Here is a 20394-nt window from a genome sequence, read left to right on the forward strand (position 1 = left end):
GAAGATCCCAGAGGGGAAGAAATGACGGACTTATCGATAAGGAACGGGGCTATTTATACACGATGATATCACCCGCTCTTCCCGCCAACTTGCCTTGATCTTCAACTCCATCGTGTCCTATCCAACATCGTCGATCGTCTTGTTTACATGGTTTCTCCTCCCATCTCTTGGTAATTAACTTCCGCTAGATAAATAGAATACCATGCGTCCTCAATCTCTCTGGCGCCCCTTTGGATTGCTGCAGCGCGCCTACGTCCGTCCGTTTGTTACGAGCCACGGTCGCCGTGCCTTCAGTTCCGCGCCTCAGATCCCCGACTTTGCCTTTGCTTTTGAGTGAGTCATTCTTCTTGTCATATTGTTTCCGAATATAACAGTATTATGTCGTCTTGTGGGATCTCATACTTTGGCAAAGCCATTGCTGACACCATGCAGCATCGATGGCGTCCTCCTCCGATCGTCCAAACCCATTCCCGGTGCGGCGGAGTCATTGAACATCCTCCAAAACCAAGGCATTCCCTTCATTCTTTTAACCAACGGCGGCGGGAAACATGAAACGGAGAGGGTGGCGGAGATCAGCGAAAAGCTCCAGGTGCCATTGGACCCTTCAGTCATCATACAGAGCCATTCGCCCTTTGCGGAATTGGTGCGCGGGCGGAACGAGCAAGAATCTTTGGAGAACAAGTGTGTGATGGTCGTGGGAGGCGACGGTGATCGTTGTCGCCAGGTGGCAGAACAGTATGTCTAGATCAACAAAGCACGAGCGATTGCTGACCCCGGCGTAGATACGGCTTCAAGAACGTCGTGACCCCCGGCGACATTTTCATGGCGAACCCATCCATCTGGCCCTTCGCCAAGGGTTTCAAGAGTTACTACGAGACCTTCGCCCGGCCGCTGCCCAACCCGCGAGACCCCAAGGATCCCACCAAAGGCCTGAAAATCGACGCCATCTTTGTCTTCAACGACCCGCGCGACTGGGCTCTGGACACGCAGGTTATCATGGACGTCCTGCTGTCCTCCCAGGGCGTGATGGGAAGCGTCTCCGACAAGAACGGCCGCACCGACCTCCCCAACCACGGGTTCCTGCAGGACGGCCAACCGCATCTGTACTTCTCCAACCCCGATCTGTGGTGGGCGGCGGCGTACCACCTCCCTCGCCTGGGCCAAGGCGGCTTCCGCGAAGCCCTGGACGGAGTGTGGGCCGGGGTCACCGGTGGGCCCAGCAAAGGGGTCGAGCTGAAGAAGACCGTCATCGGGAAACCTTACCAAGGGACGTATGAATATGCTGAAAACCAACTCCTGCGCAACCGCGCCCGGACTTTCAAGTCGGACTCGCTCCCGCCGATTCGGAATGTGTACATGGTGGGTGACAACCCGGAATCCGACATCTGCGGCGCCAATACCTATCGAAGCCGCCATGGCAGCAAGTGGCACTCGATCCTCGTACGGACGGGGGTCTATAGCGGTGGGGAGCCCACGTGGGTCCCGGAGACCACCGAGGACAATGTGCTTCGGGCGGTGGAGTATGGCTTGAAGTCGTCCCAATGGAACGCCTCCAAAAATTGAAGCGCTATATAGCGACAAGCTAGCGTTTGCATGGATACGGGTGAAGAATGTTGCATTATATACATATTAGACCAGTCCCTCTTAACCAGATATACCAATTCACCGATGTTTCCCCTGAAAGAGCAGAGTACAAGAATATCATCATGATTGAGATCAGTCGATAGTCGGAAGTTGTAGATTAGGCGCGACCTTGTTGAGATCCGCACAAACATCTGTCCAAACACGCCGTGAGAATGCCTCTCCATCTGCGCCGTCAAGCAAAGGGGCACCACTATGCAATATTAGTCCATGAACATCCACCCGAGAACCACGGTAGACAAACCAAGTAATCTGACCCTCCGAAAGGAACTTCCCATGCGAGTCACTCTCAGCGCCCCTCATCGCATAAACCAAAGAGTCACTTCCATCCTGAGCTGACCGCGCCAGCGTCTTGCGCCAGACAAACATGATCGCCCGCAGCCACAGCGGAAAGTCGTCAAAGAAGTTCGTGTCCAGCACACCAGGACAGACTACATTAGCGATGACGTCGGTCACTGGTACTAAAGTAGCCAGATGCTGGACGAATGCATTCATGATCAGCTTGCTGTTCTGGTACTGGCGGAACCGGATGTGGATGGCTGGGTTGTCAAGATGGTCGACGATTGATGTGCCGTCTGGGATGGGCCTCTCGGTCAGCGAGTGGCTGGCTTGGGAGTACGATCCAACCATCGTTAGGCGGGATGGTCTTTGTCGAGATTGCGCTGTCGCGCGCAGCAGAGGGAGAAGCTCCAGGGTGAGGAGGAAGTGCGAGTAGCAGTTGACTGTTATGTTTTGAGGTTACTTGGAGATCGGGGATAACGACGGAGTAGAGTATATACTATAGTATATACCTTGCTACATGAATGTATCTGTAAGACTCACCCTGCATCACCCTCTCATGACCAGTGAGACTGGTCTCATAATCTCCCATCGTAGTCCCCGCATTACAGAGAAGCACATCCAGCTCGCGCACATCCCGTTTGACCTTCTCCGCAAACCTGATAGTCGACTGGTAATCGTCGAGATCCAGCTCGAATACCTCAATCGCCGCACTACTGTTGGCTTCCCGCACACTGGGATCGTCTTCAAGTCCCTTTACAGCGACTTCGCCTTTGGCGACGCTGCGGACGGCGATGATCACTCGTTTCGCGCCGAGAATCAGACACTGGCGCGCCGTTTCGTATCCAAGGCCGCTGTTACCCCCCGTTATGAGGACTGTTTGGCCGTCGAAAGCCATTATTGGTGCAGAGAGTATGGGTTTAACCTAGGTGTAGAAGGTGTGAGTCTAGCCCTTTCCATCAGACAATGGGATTGTTGATCGGACAATGCTTTGCGGTTCTGCTCACCAGGATAGGGAGTACGACTGACCCTAATTTCCTCGGCGCCTCCCTAGGCGTCCATTGAGCCCCGCTGCTTTTAGGAGATCGGCACTTAGCGTAAAACCACTAGTCGAATACGGGCAAACTTCAGGCTGTATCCCATCTGGACGATGGATATCGGAGTATGGAAAAGTTAGGGTTGGAGTGTGTTTTATGCAGCGGCATAACGGCATCCATAGCGCTTAGTCACATTCATAATATTCCAACCAGTTGTCCACCAAATCATACCTCAGGCAACAATCACACACGTGACTTAAACCCCTCTTAGGGCTTAGGGCATGTGAATCATCCGGCGGGGTCACGGGGCGTGAGTCGAAGTTGTTCGGACGGACGAACGAAGTGAGCTTCGAGGATAACAGCCCATCCATTGCCCTCGCCCATCCCTCTGCGGTCTTCCGTCCCCACATTTTCTGCACACCCAACACATCTCACATAATCACCATGGCGGACGCCGGATTGCCCACTCGCCCCAAGCCGGAGGAAACCCCCGCCGAGCAGCCCGCCGAGGGCGCGGAGCAGACCAAGAGCGCCAGCAAGAACGCGGCCAAGAAGGCCGCAAAGGAGAAGGCCAAGGCCGAGAAGGCCGCCGCTCGCGCTGCCCAGGAGAAAGCTCAGGCCGCTGCCGCCGACGCCAACGACACCGCCAAGGACCTGTACGGCCCTCTCCCCGAGAGTGAAGACGTCCTCCCCGCGACGCGATTCACCGAGATCAATGACGAATACTACGAGAAGGAGATCACCCTGGTGGCCCGTGTGGACAACGCCCGTGTCCAGAGTGCGAAGCTGGCATTCCTGATGCTGCGACAGCAGGGTCTGAAGCTGCAGGCTGTCATCGCGGCCGCGGAGCCCATCTCGCGCCAGATGATCAAGTACACGGGTGGGTTGAACGTCAACTCGATCGTCCAGGTTACCGGTATCGTCAAGAAGCCCGACGTCCCGATCGCCTCCGCGTCGCTGAGCAACCACGAGGTTCACATCAAGAAGGTCTACATGATCTCCGAGGCGGCCCAGATGCTCCCCATGCAGGTCAAGGACGCCGAGAGACCGCCCCCGGAGACGACCGAGGAGGGCTTCCAGGTTGATGAGTCGGGCGCCCCGATCGTCACCCTCAAGACCCGTCTCGACAACCGGGTGCTTGACCTCCAGACCGAGACCAGCCAGGCTATCACCTGGATCTCGAGCGCCGTCGCGGAGCTGTTCTCCGAGTACATGATCAAGAGTGGATCGCGGTGGATCTTCACCCCCAAGCTGGTGGGGGCCGCCACGGAGGGTGGTAGCGGTGTCTTCGAGGTCAAGTACTTCAAGCGGAACGCATACCTGGCGCAGAGCCCTCAGCTGTACAAGCAGATCTGTATTGCCGGTGACATGGAGAACGTTTTCGAGATTGCCCCCGTTTTCCGTGCGGAAGACAGCAACACCCACCGCCATCTGACGGAGGTAAGTTCGCTCGCTCTTTCCTATCCTTCCCCGAGACTGACTGTTTTTTCTCTTCTAGTTCGCCGGTCTCGATTTCGAAAAGACCTTCCGAAACCACTACCACGAGGTCTTGGAATTCGCGGAGGACCTCCTCGTCTTCATCCTCACCCAGCTCAAGGAGCGCTACAAGGATCAGATCGCCGTCATCCAGAAGTCCTACCCCAACGCGGGTGACTTCAAGCTGCCCAAGGATGGCAAGGCGCTGCGCCTGAACTACATGGACGGTGTGGCACTGCTGAAAGAGGCCGGCGTCGACGTGTCGGAGCAGGAGCGCTTCGAGAACGATTTCTCGACGGCGATGGAGAAGCAGCTGGGCCAGATCATCCGCGACAAGTACGACACCGACTTCTACGTGCTGGACAAGTTCCCGATGGCCGTGCGACCCTTCTACACCAAGGCGTGCCCCCAGGATGCGCGCTTCTCCAACTCGTATGACTTCTTCATGCGCGGCGAGGAGATCATGTCGGGCGCTCAGCGTATCAACGACATCAAGGAGCTGGAGGCGTCGATGACCGCCAAGGGTCTCAACCCGCACCAGGAGGGCTTCGAGGACTACCTGAATGCTTTCCGACAGGGCTGTCCGCCCCACGCCGGTGGTGGTCTGGGCCTGAACCGCATTGTCATGTTCTTCTTGGGACTGCCTAACATCCGGTTGGCCTCGTTGTTCCCGCGTGACCCCCAGCGTCTGCGTCCTTAAGCGTATCTCCGTAGATAGGATGTGGAATAAACTAGATATCTGCATGGATTAAAAGAAAATTAACGGGACATTTGAACATACAACCATAATAGTCCAGAGTCCATCTCATAGAGTAATGCGGCCGAGACCTTTATCCGATTACATAAGATCCGAGGCATCGCTGAAAAATAATCATGGAACGGGGCTCGTCAACATAGCACTACTTCTACTCACTCTTACTCCTGTTACCTGTTAAAATAGAAAACATCCCCAGCGCCGTCTTAGGCAGCACCTCGCAACATGAACATAAGCATAAATCCATTCAGACGACAAGCGGACGTAGGCTGGCGACCAGTAGGCCTAGCCTCAGCGTTCCCCGACCTCAGTCTAGACAAAGACGCCTATCGAATAGCGCCCCGATGCAAAGCCTTCCACATCCCCCAGAAAGACGACCCCTCGAGGCCCGAAGCGCCCGTAGAGGCAGATCTCGACAGCCACGCGGACCTAAAAGACCAAGTCCTCGTATTCAAATACAAGGGGAAATTCCACGCCATTGACCATGTGGGTTGTTTGACACCCCGCGATAACACATCTAGATCCTAATTACTGAACGGTGAAAACAGCAATGCCCGCACTCGTCGTTCCCGCTGTCGCAGGGGAATCTCTTTGATATTGAGGATTTCGGTATCACGCTTAGTGCGGGGATTACTTGTCCTAAGCATGGATGGGCTTTTGATATCCATTCTGGGGTGGCTGATCGTGGGAACTACAAGCTTAAGGTTTGGGAGGTTCAGCTGCGAGATGCAAAGAATTCGACGGGTGAGAAGTCTGAAAGTCCCGAGCAGGAGGTCTGGGTACGGCGAAAGCAGCGGATTGGTTGAGTCTTCGGTTTACCGACTGCGATGCGAATTCGATAACCTCGGCTGGGTGGGATGGGTGCGAGGTCGTCCTTGATGTGAATCCGCCCTCGTGATGTCAGTCGAGGCTGTGAGGATGTCGTCCCTGCGAACTGCATGCAACCACAGTGCCTGCAGGGCCCTCTTGCGCCCGCCTATGCATATATCAGACATCAAAGGCGCCAGGTATAGAGCCATCGGCGCCATGTCGGTCGGGCGCCAACCTGCACAGAATGGCAGATTGGCATTGGTGCGCACTGAAAGTTTATATCACCTACATAGTAGGTAGAGAATGACCGCACATGAGTATGTACATAATCATATTTATAGACTACGGGGCTATTTCCCCTGTGGAGCTTACTGATTGTTAATACGGGACTGATCGAACCTTTCACGAAAAATGCTTTCTTCAAACCAAAGACTACAAGCAATATACTGGGAACAACTTACTGTTAAAATTTCTCTACATAATATCCTAATATACAATATGGCTTTGCAGGGCTGTGTAGCGTCCGAGGACGAGTATATGCGCTATCAAATTCCCAGGAACACCACTGTACACCCCAGTAGCCTATTTTTAGCTCTAGACGCTCATAGATTCTTCTGTCTATCCGGGCTATGTGATCGACAGTATTACTGAGAGGTAGTGTGTGATGAGATCTGATATCTAGAAAAGAAAATCAGTTGTGTACATAATTACATAATCAGGTACGATGTGCATACGCAGATGGCCCAAGCTCCCGAAGCTGCTCCATTTGGATATCGCAGTCATCTTTTTCTCCACCTTGCGAGGACCGACAACAATCTCATTCCTCCCTACTTCCATGGCCAGCATGCCCGACAAACGAAAGCCTTCCGGCTCTTTCTCACGGCCGCCTATGCAGAGTAAACGGTCACGTTCATCCTACGCCGACGACGACGATGACGAAGAAGGAATCCACTCCGGCAGGCCGGCGCACGAACGCCCACGCAACGATCCTTTCTACGGGCAAAAGAGTGCCTTTCCGGGCCTCGACACGGGGGGAGATGATGAGTTGTTTTACGGCCCGGCTGAGGATGGCTTGGAATATCTTCGCATGGTCCGGTAAGCTGGTTTTCTCTTTTTTCTGTTACCTGCATCAACTTCATGTACTGTGGCCACCCGCTTGCTAAACGCCTGCGTTGCTTGTTTTCCATTTAGCCTGCGATATTCCATTTCCCGCGAAGGTTTGAGATAAGATGGTTGATTAAGGATGGAATACTTCTAGGTCGGAAGCAAACTCGTTACCGTTCCTATTTACTGCGCCCCGGAGAGAGGAAACGGAGACGCAACGCGATGCCACATCTGCCGCGGAGTTACAACGACCCGACAAAGACGAACAAGAAGTAGAGATTATCCAAAAAATAACCCAAAAAGACGAAATACTTGTCACCACGACAGCGACACCCGCTACCCTAGCAGCGTCACCGGACAAAACCACATTCTCCGACGCGCAAGCGAGTTATTACAACCTCCTACATCACCGATTCCTCCTCCTCCGCTCCATTTTGAAATGTACACCACCGTCATCCGCTATCACAACCCTCGACGACTCGCATCCGATTACCCTACCCCGACACTCAAAGAATGCATGTCGCGAGTGGCGCCGTCTGTTACTGGCCGTGGACCCGCAAACAGCGCAGCTGGCATGTATGGACATGAACAGTGTACTCGGTGTGTTGGGAATTATGGGACGCTTGATGTCAGAGAACGTGCGGAGCGGCGACGCGGCGCGCATACGGCGTATCGGTGCCTGGGCGTGGGGTCTCCTAGCCAAGTGTCGCGAGGTAGGACAATTGGGAACCGACGAGGTCGCGGAGATCCGAGACTTAGGGAAGCGCTCTACTAAGATATTGAGCAAGATGAGGGAGGAGGAGGCGGAGGTAGAAGCAGCAGGAGATGTGTCAGCGGATGAATCCGACGAGGAGCCAGCGGATGACGGGGCCGCTCCTGTGGAAGAAGAGACAGATGGAAATACGAAAACCGCCGGCCTTGATCAGGATATGCCAGATGCAGAAGAGGATCCCTCAGGCGAAGGTCTCGAAGTTGCCAAGGCACGCCTACAGGCAAGACTAAACGGACTTGCGCAGGATTCGCCGAGCGATCCGACCAGCTCTCGCAACGAGTCACCGGCAGGAGATGACTGCGATCCAATGGAAGCTGCCACACAGACGCGCGCCATGCTGGACATGATTATCACCGTTGTGGGAGAATTCTACGGGCAGCGGGACTTGCTGGGGGCTCGGGAGATGTGGAGCACATCCATGTGAGGAGAATAACGGGGGGCTGAATATGAACATTCTACCCTGTTTGTGTATGTACATGAAAAATAATGATACCAGGAGCCTAGGAACTCCAATCCATGACGAATCCTTGCCGATATGCAACATTAGCTAGTGACTGAAGCTATTCAACTCATGACTAGCATTGAGAGATAATTGACCACTGATAACGACGATGACATCATCCACTCAACCTTCTGTAGATCAAATAACTCATGAGGCTTATAGACACAATATTGTATATATCACCATATGTATAATCCAGAACCTATGAAAAGCTATCAGAGGTTGAATCTTGAATTGTGACCGTTGAGCCGATATCGAACCAAGAACTAAGACTGATCGGGTATAGTCAATATACCGTGACCTTATCAAGTGATCCACTTCGGCCTCACTTCGTCATCGCTTCTCTTCTCTCTCTTTCCTCCTCATCCCCTCACATTACCCTCTCACAATCTTCTTTGCCCATGGGACACTGCTGTCCCGTGGAATAATTACATTAACAATAACTCCAACATGGCACCCAGTCTCGAGATCTCCATTCCAACAACCAGCATCTCACCGACAACCCCAGCCTACACAATCTACAACATCACCCTCCGTCTCCCCCTCCGCTCCTTCACCCTCTCCAAGCGCTACTCCGACTTCGTCTCTTTCCACAAAACCCTCCTCACCCAAACAAACAGCGCTCCTCCCGCCTCGCTCCCCTCCAAAAATTGGTTCTCCAGCACCGTCTCCAACGCCTCCCTCCGCGAAGACCGCCGCCTAGCCCTAGAGACCTACCTCCGCGCCATCAACGACACCGAAGACCCCAAATGGCGTAACTCGCCCGCCTGGCGCGGTTTTCTCAATCTCCCCAGCGCCGCCGCAGCAGCAACAACCACTACCTCCTCCTCCACCAACGGCCGCGGCGCGCCGAACACCTCCGCCCGCCTGCACGCCGCCATCACAGACCCCGGCGCCGCAGGAGCCCCCATCTCGGACCCAACGCTGTGGCTAGACTGCTACCGGGACATGAAGTCGCACCTACACGACGCTAGACTGCACCTCACGCGCCGCGATCAGGAGACGACGCCGCAGAAGCAGCACGAGAGTTCCGCTCGCGCGAAGAGCAGCCTCGTGCGAGCCGGCACGCTGATCGGGGCTCTAGAAGCGGGGCTCAAGAACATTGGGTCTGGAAGCGGGGACGGTCCAAACCGCAGTAGTGGACCCTCGCTGGGCGACGGGGAGATGCGTCGGCGGAAGGACCTGCTGATCAACGCGCGGAAGGAGAAGGACGGGCTCGAGGATCTGCTGAACGCCATGGCGGCTAAGAGCAGGGTTGATAGCGCGGTCGCGTCCATCCAGGATAAAGAGGCCCTTGTTGGGGCCGCGGGAGGGGGAGGAGGAGGAGGGGGAGCGGGCCGGAAACCAGCCCGATCGGGCCGCGTGCTGGGCAGGGAGACGGAGAGGACGCGCGAGCTGGATAATCAGGGCTTGGTGCAGCTGCAGAAGCAGACGATGGAGAGCCAGGACCAGAGTGTCGACGAATTGATGAAGATCGTGACGCGTCAGAAGGAGCTGGGTATTGCCATTAATAATGAGCTCGAGCTGCAGAATGAGCTGTTGAAGTTGGCGGATGAGGATGCTGAACGGTATGTTTCTTTCTTCTTTCTTCCACTTCCTTTATTTTGCCGATCCGTTTGTTTTTCCTATTCGTGTGCTGACTGAGTGAGACTAGGCTGGGCCAAAAGGTCGATGTAGGCAAGAAGAGGATTGGGCGCATTTCGTGAGCGCTGGCCCTTGTTATTTTCATTGATATCCATCTACTAGAGATTTTGCTGTTTAGCGAGCTTGTTTGGCACAGCATTTTACGGCATCCCCTACGGACACTTAGGATACCCATCAACGAGCAAACGATTCATTCCTACAAATTTGGCATTGTTCATAGTGGTATCTCTCTCATCTGTGTTGTGCTAGCCTGTACCCCACCCCCTTAGATTAACTCAATTTGCGGACAGAAACTGGGCAGAATTGTCAGTCAGTATTATCACCATTGTATAACGTCTATAGATGGACGAATCCTACCTCTTTGGCCTCTGCACTTGTCACCTTGGACTGGTCAGACTCGCGCTGATCGATCAGACCTAGCTTATTCTTCCGTAGAAGCCACCACAGCTCTCGTCGGTCACCGCCGAGCTCCTCCTTCAACAGCTTCTCTTTCAGTTGTTGGATGAACTCATTGTACAGTGTAGGTTCCTCGTACGAGATCAGCTCGTCGCGCATGACGCCTAGTCCTTCGTTGACACGGTCGTAGTTGGCGTCGCCGAGGCTGTGTCGGATTTGGCTCTCGATGATTGTCGTTAGCTGTTTCGCCGCCTCGCGGATGGTGTCGAGATCCTCTGCTTGGGTCAATATCTGTTTGAATTCCGGGATGGCGTTGTTGGGAGTGATCTTGGTGCGTTTCTCTTGGTGGAGTAGGGCGTCGACGTCGAGCCCTGAGAGGGGCTTCTCGGTTTCTCGGGTGCGCTTGCGGCCTTTGATCTTTGGTGGGACTATGCTGGGGTCAGTATGTTTGGGTTGTGTGCTTGCGAGGGAGTCTGACCTTTCTTGACGTCCGCTACCTCGACGAGCTTGTTGAGATGGTTCTGGGATTTCTCGACTAGGCTCTCTGGTGGCTCGGAGAACTTTAATAGTTGTTTAGATGGTGCTGGTATGGGCTCGTGCGGGTTGATGGCACGCGAGCGGATGGCGGCGTCGATCCGGTGAATGACAGGGGAGTACGAGTCGTCGATGGGGAATGTCTCCACGGGCTCCCTGCTCGGGGTTAGAAGACAGCCTCTGCCAGGTTAGGAGATTCGCCTTACCCATCCTCATCCACATCGACAAGCTCCATACTGTCCACATATTTGTCCATGGCATCCAGCAACTCATCATTGGGGAGGTTCCGATGCTGAGTTACTACTTTACCAGAAACCGTAACCACCTTGTCGAGAGGAGGGAAGCGATATGCTCGATAGTCCTCGGCGAACGGCAGCTGAACCTCGAGCAGACATTCAAAATCCGGCTCTATTGAGGGTGCTAGCAAAACGAGAATAGGCGGTTTGTTCTCCTTTAATACTAGACGGGCAACGGCATAGCATTCCAATTCGAAGAGAGAGTGAATAAAGGATGAGAGCGCGAGATCTGCTTTGTCGTTCGCACGCTGCGCGATGATAATATTGCTGGTCGACATGTGCATGTAGCGCTCGTACTAACTAGAGGTTAACAATGGGGGATGGGTGGTATTGGTATAGAAGACGTACTTGATCGCTCTGGATGAATCCAAGCAGGTCCATTCCGGCGAATGTTTCGAGAATCGTGATGTTTTCATCAGTCTCGCTGATATGGACTGCAGTACGTCCATATTCGTAGCCTTTGGCAAGGTTTTCTCGCTCAATATCCACCTTCTTACCCGGAGCGTCTTCGTCTGCAACATGATATGTCCGCAGAGGCCTCACAGATGTCAGCGAGCTCTCGTCTACTCCTAAAGTATCTGACGAGGCAGCAGCGGTTGTATGAGACTCGGGCTGATCCCGTTGTGAACCTAGGTCCGAACGCAGGACAAAGGAGCTTGCAGACGGCGGCTTAGCCATGTAAGTTCTATAGTAGCGTTCTACCGGAATGCGGACTGCACTGTCGTATTCTTCCGAGTCACCCAGCTGAAGAAACCCTTTGAAGTTGGCCATCACCCTGACGCTTTTCACTCGGGGAATTTCCAATTCAGACACAGCTTGCTCTAGCGTCCCACAGACACCATCGCAATCCTCAGCAAGACTCCGCAGCATACTCTCATTTTCGGCCTACAGCTGTTAATGGAAACAAGCGGTTGCAAAGAGAAAATGTTATACCTTTCTTGGGTCCTTGTCTTCTTCCTTGACTCCATATTCCGAGTCGTCGAAATCGGTTCCTCTGCAGGGCGTAAGTCCTAAGTAGGAGAAGAAGAACTAAAACGACATACAGAATCACAAGCTCGATGTTATCCTCTTTGATTTTCTTGGTGATGTCTTCGAGGTTTTCGCTGTTCATGCGGCCCCGGCCATTGGTGATCAAGACGATCTTCCGCTTATACTTCAGCTTCTTGCAATGGGTGATGATCATTTGAATAGCCAAGATGATCGCGGAGATCGCTGTATATTGACTAGAGTAAGCTGGGTGTAATCAATGAAATGAACACTGGAAACTATTACCATCTCCTTTGTCAGTACTGCTGGGCTTAATGTCATCGCCCAGCTTCCGTAGATCGCTCATAAGAAATCTGGTAATGTCAGTTGACACCGTCATGCGCCAAGTTCCCAACCAACGTACTGTTTGATATTTGAAAGTACTGAGATATGAGAAAAGTGAACATCATCGGAAAGCTCGTTGGAAGTCTCTATCTTGGCTATCAGATTGGTTGTATGTGGATCAACATCTGGGGTCTCACCATCGGTTCGTAGCCCGAGAACTCCCAAATTGGCCGTCTTGCGTCCAGTAGCTACCTAGACGACAATCAGTAAGAAGAACAACAGACAAGTAGGACTCGAAGAATTTACCGTCGCAGTGATCCGATCCCATACATATTGCATTCCCCATTCGAGATCTGTGACGGAGCGACCTTGATGGCGCTCGCCCATGGAACTCCCCACGTCCACGATATACACGGTAGCTTCTTTCTCCGCCATAATGAAACTGACAAGAAGGGTATGTGTCTAGTAGATAAAGTAATGAGAAGAAAAGAACAGCTAGCCACCTAGGTTGCCCAAGCGGTGGGAAAGGGCTGTTGATAGTCTCACAGGCTGGTCAGGCAGACGCGCGATATTGCCGAATTGGGAAAAGGCTGGACGCGAAGGCACATGACATCATGGATCTGGAGCAGCGTGGTGATTATATATAGCTTTGTGGAAGTAAGAGTTTAGCTGTTCGTAGTGAGTGGCTATATGGAATCAAGCTATGGTGCGTGGTAATTAGATAGCCGCCCCCTCTCCAGTTTTATGCCACCATCTCCCGCCGAGCCTCGGGCATCCAGATAGCTTCATCTGTCATTCCACCTACTTTTCTATAGCTTTGTTTCCCCACCTCCTCTGTACATCTTCTACCGCAATATTCAATATGAGTGTGCTGGATCCCCGCCCGTATCACATTCTCAGGTTTGTATCCCTATGAGTACAACAGAAACAAGGCTTCTCGTATTGACATCTCGACAGCTATGGCTCCCTTCTCGGGGTCCAACTCTACCAGGTACACAAACATATCTCAATTCCCACATAGGATACCCCTTCCATGAATAGTCACTGATTATGTTTAGACTTTTGTCTCTGGCATAGTTGCCTTTAGGGCTCTTCCCCGCCCCCAGTTTGCGGCCCTGCAAACAGCAACATTCCCGATCTACTTCACCATCCAGTCTGCTCTGCCTGTCGTGGTTGCCTTGACTGCTAGCCGGAATGGACAGTCCCTTGGGATCTCAGGACTTCTTGCACCAGAGAACCGATACAGCACTTTGTTTCCCATGGTTACGGTCATGGTGACTGGACTGCTGAACCAGTTCGTGCTCCGTCCGTTGACTATTGGTATCATGCGGGAACGGAAGCATCAGGGTAGGCCAATTCCCCCATCTGTGTACATAATAGATTAGTAGATGATGCTCACTAACTGTCTTACTAAACAGAAACCCGTGATGGCAAGAAGAGTTACGACGCCCCACCCCACTCCAAGGAGATGCAGGCCCTGAACAAGAGGTTTGGTCGTGTCCACGGAGTGTCGAGTCTGATAAACATGGTCTGTCTGGGATTCACTATTGGATATGGCTTTGTCCTTGGTGGTCGCCTTTCTTAAAGGAATGGTGCTCGATGTAAATTGAACCTGGGCCATCACAAATGATATTGCACATGCTCAGTATCTGAACTGTCTATAAATATCATGGTATATCTTTTCTAGATTGGAAACCCACATATCTTACCTAAATCTCATATCTCTATTAAATCTAACTATCTAAGTAGTGGTTAGTCAGTAATGCATACGCTCATAGCTATTTCATTTGATTAGTGGCCAGTGACAGGCATTTTAGCATTCACTGTACCTTACTAGACATGCTATCACACACAAGTCTGCGTGTCGTAATTGTATTTCACTTCATCTGCAATATTCACAGAACAAAGGATCGTTCTTACACCTGACTTCTATAGCTGACTGGTATATAAATGCCCTCTCTTCTCTAGTTGAGGCCATGTCTTCCTTCTTCCATCTCCCATCACACATTGAATTCTACCACGGCTTTGCAGACATTTTTACATCCATCAACATCAATATCAATATCATCACAAGAGACACAAAATAAACAATGGAGCTCTGCAACTTCATGCTGCTGGATCTAACAACCGCCCTCACCATCTTCCAACCCGTCGCCCTCAACAGCATCTGTTCATCTTGCACCTTCGCGGAACAAGTCGAGCTCATCACCGGTACCCTCGCTGTAGCTGAGGACGAGCGTCCCATTCCCCTATCTTCATGGAATTTGTCTCCTGTAATCGGTGCACAGCCCTGCGCATCCAATGCAACTGGCTGCTTCACCGACGGTGCATCCTTAGCACCAGCTGACCCAGTTCTGGGTGAGTCCATTTCGGATCCTGCATACGGCCGACGGGGTCAGTCATGGCTCAACCAGGCTGGGCAATTTATCCAGCCGGTCGTGGATGCGCTTGCTCCTGCTCTTTCTTTCTCACATCTCCCTTATCTGCTTCAATTTGGCCTGCTTTGGATTGCGGTCCTTGTAGGATCGTGTGTGGCCTCCCTGCTAGTGTTGGCGAGCCACTGGGACAACTTAGGTCACGATCCCTATGTCGAAGAAATCCAAGCAAAAAAGGTCCAAGCCATTAGAAATATCACACTTGCCATGGCTGAATTTGACAGTCAAGTCGCAAACATTTTGACACAGATTGAGGAAGATCAGGAGCGGCTGTGCACCAAGATGCGGGATACAATGCTCTCCGATATGGACGCCTGTTTTGCGGCTTTGAATACCCGAATGCAGACCGAGTTGGACCGGCGCGTTGCTCATATGGTCGGCACTGTACCGTCGACCACGGTGGAGCCCGCCCCTCAATCAGATGCACAACTCACGAGCATTGACACCACTTTCGCTACTATTCAAGCGAAGATCGACGAAAGCCAAGCAGCCGCATCTCACCAGTCTTCCCACAACAGTGCGAGTAAGCGGCCATCGAGCTCGGCCCAGAGCACGCAAGGCGATAGCGCGCAAGAAGATCCCAGCGAGGCAGACATGGAGCAGCTCAGTCTCCAGCGCTGGCAAGCCGCTGCTGGGTACAATCCGATGCCGGAGGAGTTCGAGAAAGGCCGTCGGATCCGCCGGCGGCGGATTGACCAAGCCAGGCGGCGTTTATTTTGATTATGCGGGAGGCTGGATAAGGGAGTGAAGTGCAAGGGAGGCAAGTTCAGTCCAGGGTGATCATTAACGGGGCTATGTCTGCTCAGGGTTTGATTGGATTCCGATTTTGTTGTTGGTTGAGCTTGGGAGTTTTATTGCCGTATATCTCGGCGAGGTGTTGTCGCGGGATGGGTTTTGTATGTGGCGGTATGCCGCTGCTCCTGTTATCGAGACCACCTCTTGGTATGAAGGTTCTCTACTAGAAAGGTCTGTTGCGAGGTATCGGGCCTGATTGTGATAGTATCATGCTATCACATCACGGACCATCCAGCGCAGGTCATTCTAGTAGTAGATTCCTTTATCATGAAGGACTGGGCCTCGAAACCTGTGGTGTGCTGCCGTCACAGGAGGATTTTTTAATACGATGAATGTGACGGTTTTAAGTACGGGCTGGTTTTACTCACAATAATGCCATGTGTATAAATTCAATTAAGGGTATCATATCAGACAAGCAAGCCGCCTAGCCTAAACCAACTCCACGTAGCACTGCAAGCCACAGCGGGCTAAAGTATCACGACGCGCCGATTTGACTCGAATACTTTCGAATAGCATCTTTCAGCATATTAATGCGCCTTACAGTATGGATGAACACCTCGTGGTATTTATCCAGACTCTCGTGTACAACGTCGTGGCGCGTCATGGCACCAGCGCAGATATCCCGCATCCGACTCTCCATCTCTTTGCGTAAGAATGGCTTGCTGAGCGAGGGACTATCCGGCAGGCCGGAAACAATATTGTCGTACCCCTCGACTAAGGCGATTCCCAGCCAGGTGGGAATGAATACTTTCGCGGCATTTCGGCCACTGCCGCGCGTGTGTACCACAACATATTCCCTGTCTTTGATCTTGGCGATGTGCTCGGCCATCGTAGCGTCCGTGCCAATCCCGTTGGCGTCCATAAGGCCGATGAGCTCTGGCTCTGTCAGGTAGTTGGGGGCCGTTGTTTGGCCGTCGAAGATCTTGGCTTCTGTGGGTTCAAAGAGCTCGCCCGCGCGGAAGTTCGGTAGTTGTTGACTACTTTCCCACTTGTCGTAGACGTATACATCAAGGAAGTTCCGCTCTAGAACGGTCAAACCCTTGGCGTGGAACAGTTCATCTCCGTACTCGATCTCGACCTCTGAACTGTGGCCCTTTGCGTCTTCGGAACAACAGGCGAGGAATCGCCGGGTGATGAATTCGTACACTTTTTTCTCATCCGCGTTCAAAGCCGTCGGGGCGACCCAACAGATAGGATGGATGGGCGGATGGGCATGGTCATTATGGCGCCCTGCTCGTGGGGTCCTAAACCCACCGTCGAGGAGTCTGGCTCAAAAAGGGGGAGTTAGTAAGATGTACGATAGTCAGAAGAGACAAAGCCATACCCTCGGGCGTATTGGCCCCAGTTGTTGTCCGGAAACTGCTTTTCGATCAATTTCTTCAGATCAATTCCTTTGTCGAACTGATCAGTTTCGGTACGTGGATAACTGGTGAAGCCCTTGGTATAGAGCGACTCGGCAGCCTGGGGGTTCGTAATTAGCTGGAAATCAAGACCTGTCAACTGTGTGACGCTTACCTTCATGATGGCCTGACTGTCCATGCGAAGGTATCGACTTCCCATCATTTGTAAATCCACGGTGGTTAGGGGCAACGGCCGCCACTTGCTCGTGGGCTTTTGGTTCACCTTTGTGACTTTGGCATTTTTGGCCATCAAGCATCGCTCCAGCATCACCGTCACGACCGCTCTGTCGAAGAGATGGACTCTCTTCCAAAGAAAGTTGACTTTAATATCTTCTCGAGTGTGCATCACTTTGATGGCCCAGAACTTTTCTGGCTTAAAGTTCTTCACCCGGAGATAACGATCCACGACGAACCCCAGCGTCGGGAATTGACAGGACCCTGCCCAACATTAGCCATGTAGAAATGAGGGGCAGAATCAGAGAGGGCGTACCATAACTTATGACTTTGTTAGCCAAGGCCTCTGTCAGCGGCTGCAGCTGAATAGACAATAGCCGCGTAAACGCCGCACCGATTCGCAGGTCGAGTTCGGTACGAGCCGCCACCGCATTCGCCTGGAGGTCATCCAACTCAATCAAGGCGCGTGCAGCATTCAAGATATGGCTGTAAGCGGGATTCCAAGGACATCAGTAGGTATACAAGCGTTGTGGCTGAACCGGATACTCACGCCCTCTCGGTGTTGCTGAATTTAGCCCGTTTGACCACGATCCGCGCATTGCCCTTCTTTGCATGCTTCCGGATCTCCGTCCCGATGTGCTCGCCCTCTCGGTCACAGTCCGTCCAGATGAACAAAGCCTGGCAGTACCTGGCCTGCTCCTGGATGTTCTTCGCAATTGCTTTTTTATCCTGCATTCTCGATGTTAACGGCCAGGTTTTCTATGCCCGCGAGATGCTCGCGGGAGCAGACGACGGCGACATACATCTTCTACCAACTCGAATACCGGAGCTTCGAACAAGGATTCCGGCAGACATGACTGCCAGCCCCTGTACTGCTTTTCGAACTCCAGTTTCGTCAGATGACCAAGTACGCTCGTCATGGTGACCGCACAGTTGCCCCATGGCGCACCGAAGTTGAAGTCGAACACATAGTTCTTCACGTACTGGTTTCCACGAATGGGGATCTACCGTGCCCTTAGCATCCAGCCTTGCCGTTCTATTTTCAACCAGGCCTATCGCCCTGTCTGTAACTTACTGTTCGCACAGATCCACCGGAGAGATGTTGGGCCACCGCCTTCGCAATGGCCGGCTTCTCAGCGACACAGAGGATCTTCGTGGGACTCATGCTCGCAGATCTGGGAGGAATTGATCTTTGCTAGATATTATTCATGTTCTGCTTCCTCCCACCGGGACCCTTAACTACCTCGTTTTCCTTTCTTCCACAATTGAACGGATCAAGTGGGATGAAAGCAAGAGTAAGTTGAGAGAAGTACTCCGGAGTACTTCCTGTAAAAGAACGAAGCGCGTAAAGACGCGCTTTACCGCAACGGGATGGTGAGCCTGACAGCCTAAGGCACCAAGGCTGGCCCAAGCTCCTTCGCCCAAAGCAGACTAGCGTCTGGCCGGGGTTGTTTGTTGTTGTTGTTGCTGCGTTGATCTTCCTCGACTCTCAATCCTTCACTTTCTCATCATCGTCATCCTCCCCTTACACAGGTGGCCTGTCACTGATCTCCCCACCCGAGGTTCTGCAGAACTGAGTTAACTGAGTCATGGAGTTGCCCCTCCCAACCGTTCAGTCCATCACGGACTGTGCGTCTTTCAACCACACAGTCTTACCCTTCCTTTCCCAATTATCCGCCCTTCCCGAGAGGCTGCAGGTGGCGGCGGAGGCCAAAGATGTGGTCATTTTGAGGGATATCTACCTGTCGACGAACCCCTTTATTACGGCGCTGGGCTTCTGTCTGGCTATGTCAGCTTACTTTTTGGTCTTCTCGGAGATCAACCGCAACTATTCCCAGGTGGATCGCTTCTGGAGTATCCTGCCTGCCGTCTATAATGTACACTATGCGGTGTGGGCGCGCCTGTCAGGGCTCCCGACCCAGTCCCTGGATACCATCGCCGCCATCACTGTGCTGTGGAGTGTAAGATACAGCCAACCCTCGCCCCGCAACGGTAGCTATTCTAACGTGAATCGTTGACAGCTCCGCCTAACGTTCAACTACTGGCGCAAGGGCGGCTACCAGATCGGCTCCGAAGACTACCGGTGGGAAATTGTGAGCGCCAAAGTCAACAACCGCTTCATCTGGTTCTTATTCAACATCGTGTTCATCAGCCTGACCCAGTCTCTGCTTCTGTTGCTCATCACGGCCCCGACCTACAACTTCCTCCTCCTGTCGCGTCTTCCATCGCAGCAGACTTTCGAGATCCCAGATCTGGTCTTCTCGCGCGTCGCCTTCTTCTTCCTGATCATCGAGTACTTCGCCGACCAGCAGCAGTGGCACTTCCACCGCGCCAAGCACACCTACCAGAAGGAAGCCCGCATCCCGGAGTACTACAAGGACCAGTACACGCCCGAGGACCTGGAGCGCGGCTTCGTCGTCAGCGGCCTCTGGTCCCTGTCCCGCCACCCCAACTTCCTCTCCGAACAGGCCATCTGGCTCTCGCTGTACCTGTGGAACGCTTACCGCACGGAGACCTATGCCCAATGGACGGGCCTGGGCGTTCTGGGCTACCTCCTCATCTTCCAGGGCAGCACCCGCCTCACCGAGTCCATCAGCGCCGGCAAATACCCCGAGTACAGCGAATACCAAGCGCGCGTCGGACGCTTCCTTCCCCGGTTGTCCGTGAAGCCCCAGTACAACAAGAAGAAGTCCCGCAAGGCCGTTGCGAAGAAGGCGCAGGGAGCCGAACAGACGGTGACCGAGGAGGGCAAGAAGGCCCAGTAGGGGTGGACGATTTGGTAGAATCATCAATTTCCTTTTTCTTTCCCAAATTGGATTGGTCTCAGGATTTGACCTACCTTTTTTTCTCAAAATTATCCTGTATTGTTCTTTTTCTTTTTTTTTCTTTTTCTGGAATTTGCCGTATATATTTTATTTAGTGATATCTTGGACGTTCATGGATGGCGTGCTTTATCGAATCTACGTTTATTTGGTCATTCTCAACCATTCCTTACCTACCTACATATCATATATAATACTACCAACAATCCGTT

General features: G+C 52.7%; 8 protein-coding genes across 8 annotated transcripts; 6 read left to right on the forward strand and 2 right to left on the reverse strand.

Annotated features, from left to right (window-relative positions):
- Positions 1–202: 202 nt before the first annotated feature.
- On the forward strand, positions 203–5133 carry BDW47DRAFT_121241 (aspartyl-tRNA synthetase; the record flags this gene model as incomplete). Its single annotated transcript, XM_024815596.1, has 5 exons — positions 203–333; positions 433–735; positions 783–1503; positions 3435–4397; positions 4456–5133. The coding sequence occupies 5 exons, from the start codon at positions 203–205 to the stop codon at positions 5131–5133; spliced, it is 2796 nt and encodes a 931-aa protein (XP_024667421.1).
- A 259-nt stretch (positions 5134–5392) lies between these two features.
- On the forward strand, positions 5393–6272 carry BDW47DRAFT_114011 (Rieske (2Fe-2S) protein). Its single transcript, XM_024814554.1, has 2 exons — positions 5393–5673; positions 5736–6272. Exons 1-2 carry the CDS (start codon positions 5413–5415, stop codon positions 5991–5993), a joined length of 519 nt encoding a protein of 172 aa, XP_024667422.1. The 5' UTR covers positions 5393–5412; the 3' UTR covers positions 5994–6272.
- Positions 6273–6841: 569 nt separating this feature from the next.
- On the forward strand, positions 6842–10081 carry BDW47DRAFT_121244 (uncharacterized protein; the record flags this gene model as incomplete). The annotated part of the gene is made up of 4 exons (XM_024815597.1): positions 6842–7092; positions 7256–8278; positions 8837–9943; positions 10030–10081. The coding sequence occupies 4 exons, from the start codon at positions 6842–6844 to the stop codon at positions 10079–10081; spliced, it is 2433 nt and encodes an 810-aa protein (XP_024667423.1).
- Positions 10082–10156: 75 nt separating this feature from the next.
- Positions 10157–13074, reverse strand: BDW47DRAFT_95583 (ATP-dependent DNA helicase 2 subunit KU80). Its single transcript, XM_024820304.1, has 11 exons — positions 12863–13074; positions 12754–12808; positions 12636–12702; positions 12518–12585; positions 12289–12457; positions 12179–12239; positions 11594–12130; positions 11156–11541; positions 10894–11105; positions 10377–10843; positions 10157–10312 (listed from the first exon to the last, which is right to left on the reverse strand). Exons 1-11 carry the CDS (start codon positions 12989–12991, stop codon positions 10295–10297), a joined length of 2169 nt encoding a protein of 722 aa, XP_024667424.1. The 5' UTR covers positions 12992–13074; the 3' UTR covers positions 10157–10294.
- A 272-nt stretch (positions 13075–13346) lies between these two features.
- On the forward strand, positions 13347–14276 carry BDW47DRAFT_114017 (DUF4149 domain-containing protein). Its single transcript, XM_024814555.1, has 4 exons — positions 13347–13456; positions 13514–13547; positions 13615–13903; positions 13975–14276. The coding sequence occupies exons 1-4, from the start codon at positions 13419–13421 to the stop codon at positions 14139–14141; spliced, it is 528 nt and encodes a 175-aa protein (XP_024667425.1). The 5' UTR covers positions 13347–13418; the 3' UTR covers positions 14142–14276.
- A 221-nt stretch (positions 14277–14497) lies between these two features.
- Positions 14498–16024, forward strand: BDW47DRAFT_114018 (uncharacterized protein). The gene has a single exon (XM_024814556.1). It carries the CDS (start codon positions 14647–14649, stop codon positions 15709–15711), a length of 1065 nt encoding a protein of 354 aa, XP_024667426.1. The 5' UTR covers positions 14498–14646; the 3' UTR covers positions 15712–16024.
- Positions 16025–16029: 5 nt separating this feature from the next.
- On the reverse strand, positions 16030–18540 carry BDW47DRAFT_95613 (DNA topoisomerase 3). The gene is made up of 8 exons (XM_024820305.1): positions 18436–18540; positions 18164–18364; positions 17911–18089; positions 17677–17846; positions 17302–17624; positions 17111–17247; positions 16155–17051; positions 16030–16085 (listed from the first exon to the last, which is right to left on the reverse strand). The coding sequence occupies exons 1-7, from the start codon at positions 18523–18525 to the stop codon at positions 16262–16264; spliced, it is 1890 nt and encodes a 629-aa protein (XP_024667427.1). The 5' UTR covers positions 18526–18540; the 3' UTR covers positions 16030–16085; positions 16155–16261.
- A 333-nt stretch (positions 18541–18873) lies between these two features.
- On the forward strand, positions 18874–20391 carry BDW47DRAFT_114021 (DUF1295 domain protein). The gene is made up of 2 exons (XM_024814557.1): positions 18874–19321; positions 19382–20391. The coding sequence occupies exons 1-2, from the start codon at positions 18950–18952 to the stop codon at positions 20123–20125; spliced, it is 1116 nt and encodes a 371-aa protein (XP_024667428.1). The 5' UTR covers positions 18874–18949; the 3' UTR covers positions 20126–20391.
- Positions 20392–20394: the final 3 nt, after the last annotated feature.

Source organism: Aspergillus candidus (genome assembly GCF_002847045.1).
Source record: "Aspergillus candidus strain CBS 102.13 unplaced genomic scaffold BDW47scaffold_93, whole genome shotgun sequence".
NCBI lineage: Eukaryota > Fungi > Ascomycota > Eurotiomycetes > Eurotiales > Aspergillaceae > Aspergillus > Aspergillus candidus.